Source organism: Boleophthalmus pectinirostris, unplaced genomic scaffold, assembly GCF_026225935.1.
Source record: "Boleophthalmus pectinirostris isolate CB_2022bp ecotype Guang Dong unplaced genomic scaffold, ASM2622593v1 HiC_scaffold_20, whole genome shotgun sequence".
Lineage (NCBI taxonomy): Eukaryota > Metazoa > Chordata > Actinopteri > Gobiiformes > Gobiidae > Boleophthalmus > Boleophthalmus pectinirostris.
The window spans coordinates 24,121,120-24,130,488 of NW_026571153.1; the positions used below are offsets into that span (position 1 = coordinate 24,121,120).

The window sequence follows — 9,369 nt, forward strand, 5'->3', positions numbered from 1 at the left end:
CAGAAGAATCGACAAAAAGACTGAAATCTGAACTGACAAACGAATACAAGAATCACATTTCTGAACATGTTTGTACAGATCTAAACTACAGGGTTAGCAGCTTTTATACAGAATAAGACACAAGATTTTTTTTGTTTGTGGAGGAAATTATGGTGCTTCGAAAATTGCTGCTTTGGCTCTTTGCTAATTCCTTTCAAATCTCTGTTTCCAATCTAATGTGATTAATCTTGCAGCCCTACTTAAAGGTGCATTGTGCAACTTTTTTGGTGACACGTCCATCAAATTCCCTTTTTCCGTGGAGATGTTATTGCTTTGTCTGGAATGTTTCACTGTATGGCAGTAAACCTTTCTATTTTCATGGAGACCAAACCAGACTAAATTACAGGTCAGATCTGTGGAGAAACAACCCCACTCACAGTCGAAATGCCTGTTTTTGTAGGTATTTTTGGGCTATAAAACCACCTGTAATTGAATAAATGTAAGGTAGAGCTGTTTAATGTCATACTGTGGAACATTCAAGGCAGAGCAGTGACATCTCCATAGAAACAAGCAAGTTACATAGTGCGCCTTTAAGTCTGTCTTGTTTAGGGAGGCATGTTTGCAGTGAAATCCGAGTAACAGTTTGAATGGCAAATGCTCCATGTATTCCCACATATATGTAAAATGTTTAGACTAGCAGAAGTGTGTGCTGCCTGGATATTGAACGTTACTTTTAGCATCCGAGTCTAACTTATTTCAACAACATACAAGACTTGAAATGGCGCTGATACCTGATTTTTACTGTCTTAAAACCTGAAAAACAAAACTACTTCATTTTTAACAGATTGCAGTGGTCCAATGTTATTTTCTACTTATCTTAAGCATTCAGAGCATCCTAATTACTCACCATGATGAGCTGATAAATGCTTTTCACCACTTTCTGAGACCAGAGCACAGTTTTTTTGCTGTCATCTTAAAGCAAACAACAACTATCATGTTAACCGCGTACTTCCTGATTAGTTGACGATAAAGCTTTTTATAAATAGATGCATACAGGTACAGGCTCTTAACAGCAGACTTATTTTGCAAAATTGACTTTTCAGAGCTTTTAACCATATTATAATTGTTTCTCCACACCATTTACTCACTTGAAGTTGTATTTGGAGTAATTCGTGTATGTTTGAGTAATCTTTAATCGCTTATTTTCAAGACACCATATTGCCAAAGAACCTCCATTTTCACCGCCACCAACATATGCCAACAGTGCTCTATTTACTTAGTGTTTTTTTTAAATACGTATCTTTGACGTTGTTGTGTAGTCGTTTTGGTACAAATAAAAAGAATCAGCTACTCGCTAGTGTGATCTGCAGCTGTCCATAGGAGATGCTGACTGCTGTGATGACATTTACAGCGACACCAGTTTCCATTGGACACCACAGTTTTCTAACACGGAAGTTAGTAGACTTGTTTCTTTTATTAAGTTTTAGATGAATATTGCTATTTAAAATGTGCAAACTATAATATAATGATCCACAGGTGATTAGTTGACTACTGAAAATAATTGTTAGTTGCTGCCCTACTTATAAACTACTCCAAGTGCTGGTTTCATAATTTTGTGACCGCGAGTCTCCTGTGATTTTGGGTGGAGGTGCCATTTCCCCTTTAATCGCCTCCGCTCCTGCACCACCCTCAACACTTACGCTGCAGATATGACCTCTCCTTTAATTCCACTGGTTGATGTTTTTTACAGATGTATTCCGCCCGGCAACAGGAAACCACCAAGCTCAACAGGAAGTACAGCCTGACGGAGAGGTGAGACACTTCCTCCTTCGCAACAGCCGCCATCTTGTTTAGAGGAGACATGTTAAGGCTGATTTATAGTCGAGATCTTAACCATATAAGCTTTTGTGGGGCTAATTAGGCCCCAGGTGCATTGTGGGAATAAAAACTGTTTAAATAGCACAATCACATTAGGCGTAATTTCTATGATTTCAGCACACAAATCTCCTTCTTTGTGTGATTTTCACAACTTAGAGACCAGGTGGATTTTTGCAGTAACAGTGACAGTAACAAGTATAATGCTAATGTGTACTTTTTGATGATCAGACAATAATCATATCTTCTAATTAGAGGCACAAAGCACACAGTAGACATATTTTGACCTTATGAAAAAAAAAATATCTGTACCTAGGCAAGTACAAATTCATAGAAAAAAATCGTATACAGAGCCTTTCCTATATTATGCAAAATTTACTCTTGTGAGCTTTAAGTCATGTTATAATGTTACCTCATCAAAAACACACCCAGAGATGTTTGTGTAATCCAAGATTATTAGTTTCTCTACATCTGTTCCACCTTGTGATGTTATGAAGTGGTAGTTTTCAAGTTAACGGCTACTTTTTACCTTTTAGTTCAGTGTAGATTGGCAATTCCATGTCTGAAATTATCCAAATAATCCTTGTGAAGGTGTATGGCATTTTTAAACACAGTGACGCACTTCCTGGATTCCCAAATTACATCTCATGGGAGAGTATTTCCTGTTTGAGAGAAGAACTCTAAATATGCAGGATTTGCGTGAATGAAACAAAACACAACTCCAGGTATGTTTGTGATGAGGAAACCACATTATAGCATAGATCAGAAAATAGCGTAATAGTGTAATGGACCCTTTAACATTTTAGTCACACAAAACTACTTTTTAAAAAAATTAATCGGAAATACCATTGGTGCGTGCTTTTCCTGATTAAACCCAATTACCCCAATAATCTTTGCTCAAAATGTTCCTGTAAAAATCCACGGGTGAACGGTGATTTCGCTAATGCTAAAGAATGGAACATATTTGAAAAGCCCTCAGTTGTTTTTAACCTGCGCAGAATCAGTTCACTGAGGAAGGAATGCAGCTAGGAAGTATTTACCGATAATTAGCCACTTTCCCTTCAATTTAAAACATCAGAACGTGGAAACGCAGGTTAAATCTCCCTGGAAAAAAAAAAAAATTGAGCTGCTTAGATTATGTTGTGTTTTATGAAAGAGGAGTCACTTATTATTTCTGTTGTGCTGAGTTTGTACTTAACACATAGATGCAGGGTTCTGGGGGGTAGTTAGTGAAATCCTGCTCTTACTGTCTCTGCCTATAATCTCTAATTACAAGGATTTTTGTTGAATTTGTGTATGTAAGGGCCCATTGTGTAAGAACCTGTGTTTTTTATACATTAAGTCATGTCTACTTTATTGTTATCACTGTAGCTTTTGCACAACACTGCCAAAAATGTATAATTTGCTTTAAAGACGGGGTATTATACAGAATCGACTTGACTACACTGATTGTGTTGTGATGGTGCTCTGAAGGGGCAGTGCGTAGCGTGGAAAGCAAAGTTAGAGGGGACTCAACTATCAAAAGCGAAACTCAAAGTACTTAAAGTGAAACCGAGAAATTACGCAGACCCTAACCCTATGAACATTTAGACTAGAATATAGAAAAAAAACCTCAAATGCTTGTTTCTATGGATATGTCATTGCTACCTGAAATGTTCCACAGTATGACATTAAATAGCTCTACTGTATATTTATTAAATTACAGGTGGTTTTACAGCTCAAAAAATATCTAAAAAAACAGGCATTCTGACTGTGAGCGGTGTTGCCTCTCCACAAATCTGATGTGTAACTTGGTCTAGTTTGGTCTCCGTGAGAATAGAAAGGTTTAATACCATGCTGTGAAACATTCCAGACAAAGCAATAACATTTCCATGGAGAAAAGCATTCGACGGACAGTGCCCCAGAAAAGTTACACAATGCACCTTTAACCTATGACAAATTAAGCACATAATTTTAATAATTTGCCTTCTACAGGGACTTTTCAAGCAGAAGATGGGAGCCCAGAGCTGTGGAGCAAAGCCGCTGGACACACAGACAGAACGATCACTCTGCACCTGTCTCTCCACCTGCTCCTGGCCCCCTCCGCACCAGGGCCATGTCCGAAAACGACCTGCGCTTCGAGGCCCCCCACCACCGCTGGTCCCCCTCTCTCTCCGTTGCCAGCACTCAGACTCTGAGCGAACTGGACGAAGGAGTTAACCAGAACCTGAGAGAAAAAGCTGCAAAGAAGAAGGCCCCTCCTCCTCCCAGACCCCCGCCTCCCAAATGGGAACAGTTTCATAAAAGGAGAGCCTCGCATCACGCCATCTACTCCTCTCCTCAAACAGTGACAGGTAAGAGACAGTAGTTCAGTTCATAGAGGGTTTGTCCACTGATCTGAAGGTTGGTGGTTCAACAAGCTCCCACAGATGTATATTGTTGTTGTTGTGTGATAGGGCAAAAAACTTAACCCCCTCACCCCCAGTGTCTGTGTACAATAATATACGAATGGGTGAGTGCATTGAAGGTGGAAAAGTGCTGTATAAAAATGTGACCATTTACCATTCAAGAGAAAAAAAATGCATTATTCATTAGGGATACAACAACGGAAGAATGGAGATATCGTGATATCTCAGTGTTTCCGCTGCATTCATTTGTGTGTGTAATTGTAATTTAGAAAGATTATAAGATTAATCACTGAAATATGACATTTTAATTGGGCCTAGATAATGATTGAGTAATTATCCATCACAAGCTTACGTCACCCATGCTCTCACAATTCTCCATAAATATACAAAAACATGATACAAAACAAACAAACCTGATGTGGTGATTGTGTTTTGATAGTGCTCTGAAGGGTGGTGTGCCTAAATGCGCAGAGCAAATATAAGGGAGACTCATCAAAAACAAACTTAAGGTGTTAATAAGTTGTTGTCAGTGAATATAGCATTTTCAAAACACTAAAACCTAAAACATGATGATCTAAATTTGTTGTATTAGCAGTTAATACCCCATAGAAGTAAAATAAACTCTCCCGTAATTCTCTTCTATCTCAAAAGTTCTTGACTAATAACGTTCTTATATTTATTGTTCTACAGGAGCCTTCAGCAGCCAGTCTTCATTTGAACCAGAAACATCCAGACAGCGCTCCTATATAGTCTGCCCCCTCGGAGAGAAGAACTCAGCTCCGCCACTACCACATGTTCAAAGTGCTCTTGTCACCAAAATCTACCCCAAGATCAAAATTTACCTCAAAGTTCAAGAAACAACCACCAATATCTATCCCAAGATCAAAATTTAGCCCTGAATTCAAGAAACAACCACCCAAATCTACCCCAGGACCAGCCAGTGCCTCAAAGTTTGCACCAAAATTTGACCGGCAACCATCAACGATTTCACCAGACTCAAGATATTCAGCGCTATAGCCAAGTCCCTCCCACTCAAGTTCAAAATTCTGTCTCCGCCAATCAGATTCAATCCTCTCATGAATTGTCCAATCATAGCCGGCCTTACCATCACATCCCAACCAATCAAATTCAAGCTCCTCGTGTGTTGCCGAGTTACAGACAGCTTCAGGAAGTCTCGCCAGCCAATCAGATTCAACCGTTGTCGGATTCCTCCAGTGAAATCCAACCATCTCATGTACAACATCTATCAGCCTATAAACAGCCCACCTACGTCCCACCGGCCAATCAGCTGCCTCCACTTCAGCTCTCGTCCAATCAGCTGCAAGAACCTCTCTTCAACATAGCGCCCCCTAGCCCCATGTTCTCGCGACGCGGCTTTAGGCCAGTTGCGCCGCCTCAGTGGAACAACAGGGGAAGTGCCAGTGACGAGATAGAAGAGTTTCCACCTCCTCCTCCACCTGTCGCGGATGACTTGGAAGACAGGTGTGTCAGATGCCCTTCCGTCCTCTTCTATCCCTGTGTCGGATGCCCTCCCTTCTTCCTGTATCCCTGTGTGTCAGCTAATATTTATGTAACTTATTAATAGAACACTTATTCCAAATAATTCTGTCTATTATTTGTACTCGTGAAAGTTGTTTTTAAGTGTGTTTTTATTTTCTAGCAAGCAATAATTTGAATTTAATCATAATGTTTTTGGGGTTTTTTCAGTTTTTCCGACTCAGAGACCAACCTAAACCATGAGCAAATGACCACAACCCAACCATTGCACAGGCACGCAGCTGAATGGGAAAGAACTACATCTCCCAGGATTCACAGCGAGACCCCTCCTTCCCCTCCTCCCCCTCCTCCTCCTCCACCTCCTCCTGTTTTTCAGAATGGAAATCCAGAAACTCCTGTGTCTTTTAGCGTACAACAAAACCACAATTTGAAATCCGAATGTGAAACTTTTAACAATGTAAACGGCATGATCGAAGCAAAAAACATCGAAATCGAATCAGAGACGACTTTAAGTCCAGCTCAAAGTTTAGAGGCCGATTTGGAAGCGTTGCCATTGGAGACGGACATCGACGATTTCCAGGAGGAGGCACTTCCTGTGGTGAACGAGCCAATCGACAGCGAGCTCCCATGCTTGGCTCTCCCAGTGACGGTGCTGGAGACAGACTTGGACACTTTACCCGAGCACGAGGCCTCTCCTTTGGGTACAGCTCGGCCGGACAGCAGCCTCCTGGAAGAAGAGCTGGAGGTTCGGGAGGAGGGGAGCCTTGAGGAGATCTTCCCCCAGAGTAGTGAGGGTGAATCAGGCACGGAAAGCTGGAGAGAGGCCTCCCAAAGCACGGAGCACAACACCGACAGTCTGGACAGGTGAGGGATAGAGTTAACTCTTACCTTTTACCTTTAGTTCAGTAGAGATTGGCAATTCCAGGGCTGAAATTATCCAAATGATTCTAGTGAAGGTGTATGGAGTTTAAAAACTAAATATGCAAGATTTGTTTTTGTTTCATTGTGTGTGAATGAAACAAAACCCAACTCCACGTATATTTTTGATGAGGAAAAAACATCAGAAAATAGCGTGATATGAGCCTTTTAACAGCTCAACCTCCAAAAATTTAAAATAAATAATAATAACTAAAATCATGTTAAAAAATATTAAACTAATTCTCATGAAATATTCCCACGAGGCTGAATGTTCACCTTTAAGGGCCTTAGCTGACAAAAGGTTATAACTGTGTATGTGTGTTTTATCAGTCCTGGTTAGCTTTAGCATGTCTGTTTAGCCTCTGCCTGATCTGTATCCGTGCTGTGTTTTTGCTTGTTTTAAACCCAGACCTTTAGCTTTAGCCTTTTGGTGTTTCTCACTGAACGATAACGACTGATTAATGTTTGAGTCATGGGTCTGTGTGGCCTCTCTGTTCTGCCCTGAGGTCAGACAAAAGCAAACAAGAAAATGATTCATGGTTTAGAAGAACTTTTAAAGGTTTTTACTAGTTTAGGTACATTTATAATTAATTACTAATCAAATATTATGATGATGAAATAAAGCCACAGTTTGCAACATGTGTTTTTTGTTTTGTTTATTGCACTGATAAACTTGTGTCCTTGAGTGGGCTTGCATCTCCACAAACCTGACTCTTGTTTGGCTTGGAGGGTGTACTCCATCTTATTTCCATGGAGATGTTGTTCCTATGACTACAATATGCGACACTACGGCTTAAAACTTATCCATATCCATAATGTTATCATATCATACCATAATGTTAATGCTACAATATCCATATAATGTTATGAAGTATAGTTTTAACTTTCCATGGAATTGTATAGGTGACGTGCTGTGCCTGCTTGTTTCCATGGAAACTGATTACTTTATTGTAATACTGTATTTTTTTGTTGTTTTCATATGCTCCGGTGATAATAATATTAATAGTATTAATAATATATTTTCTGTTGTTCCAGTGATATTTTTATTAATAATATAAATATTTTCTTTTTGTTGGTAGGCGCTCTGGTACGAGCTCGAGCTGCTCATCTTATTACAGCACGTCCACAGCCAAAGCTCAGCTTCTGTCACAGATGAAGGACTTCACCGAGGAGAGAGAGAACCAGGACGAACTCATGTACAAGGTAAAACTCCAGCATACAACTAGTACACACCAAAGCAGAAACAGCCCGGCATATACGCAGGAATCACTTTTATTATTAGACAGTTTACACCAGTAATGTTATACACTCGTGTAATTACACTACGCAGCACTCAAATTGGATTGAAGTTACAGTTTTTCAGTGTCATCACACCGTCTTCATGATTTAGCAGGGGAAAGACAGGAAATAAGCATATGGTGTCAAAATAAAGTTCAGATGCAATTTCAAAGTCTCTAAAAACACTACAGTCGGGTAAACACCGAGCGTTGCATCCAGGAGCTTGGAGAATGACTGGGGATGAACTACGAAATACTTTATGATGTTGGAAAGAAACTTTATTTTTTACTTTCCTGTATGAAGGAAAATGTGTACTGTGAATAAAGCACTGTTTGTTCAGATGCAGACAGTACACAGTGGACTTATTTTGACCTCAAGAGATGCTTATAAAATATATCTGCACTGGGACAAGATGCATTTTGTCCAAATACATGGATGTACAAGTTTTAATCACGTTCTTGTTTGTGTTTCACAGAAGCAGCTGATGGAGAGTCTGAGGAAGAAGTTGGGAGTTTTGAGAGAGGCTCAGAGAGGACTTCAGGAGGACATCAGAGCCAATGCACAACTAGGAGAAGAGGTAAGACACAGGGAGTACAGCAAACGCCATGTAACTAGGGGGTATGAGGTTGAAATAAGGTGAAAACACATCATGACAGATCAAGTGTGGGGAATGCTGTTAGGCAGTTGATTTCCCATGATTCTTATCAACAATGTGTTTGAGGTACAGGTAGCCCTGTTAGTTACTTCTCTTTTAGTTATTATCGTGGACAAATGGACATAGCTCACCCACTAGCTGCTGTGTTGCACATAGGAGGTGAACATGGGCATGTTTCCAGCTCCATCATCTTCCGCTTTGTGTTAAGAAACTGTCACCCCTTTCCCTGTAATTGCTGCTCTGAGCCTCATCATTTTGGTCTTAAAATTTTCATATTTACCCGGGGTTTTATTTTGCCAATTTGTCCGTTAATCAATTGCTATTCCTAATATGGAACTGGCTCCAAATTCGCCCCTATAACCACTCATGAGCTTCATTTGACTGGAGCCGAATGCTATGGGTGACGTCACACTCACTCACTTAGTCCACTTCTTTATAGTCTATGGTTATTACATGTGAAAATGCTATGTAAAATGAATGCATTATATTTTACAGCGTCAAATTATTTCTTATTTAGCAGCTTTTACCATAATTCATTCAAGAGCATTTGTCATTATAATAGTGAATTAAAATCAGTTATAGACCCGAATATAATGTAACAAATGTAATAAATGCCTTTGTGTGTCCAGGTGGAGGCAATGGTGGTGTCAGTGTGTAAACCCAATGAGGTGGATAAGTTCAGGATGTTCATCGGAGACTTGGACAAAGTGGTCAGTCTGATGCTGTCTCTGTCTGGACGCCTGCTCAGAGTGGAGACAACTCTGGACACGCTGGACTCCC

At 40.1% G+C, this 9,369-nt stretch overlaps 1 protein-coding gene across 1 annotated transcript in view; it reads left to right on the forward strand.

Annotated features, from left to right (window-relative positions):
- LOC129409745 (protein Shroom4-like) overlaps positions 1-6,087 on the forward strand; it is an 83,926-nt gene extending 77,839 nt beyond the window's left edge. Inside the window, exons 5-8 of the mRNA XM_055156292.1 lie at positions 1,730-1,791; positions 3,829-4,187; positions 4,932-5,723; positions 5,949-6,087. Coding sequence (XP_055012267.1) covers positions 1,730-1,791; positions 3,829-4,187; positions 4,932-5,134 — 624 coding nt within the window. The 3' untranslated portion in view covers positions 5,135-5,723; positions 5,949-6,087. The remainder of the gene's footprint in view (positions 1-1,729; positions 1,792-3,828; positions 4,188-4,931; positions 5,724-5,948) is intronic.
- The last annotated feature ends 3,282 nt before the right edge of the window (positions 6,088-9,369 follow it).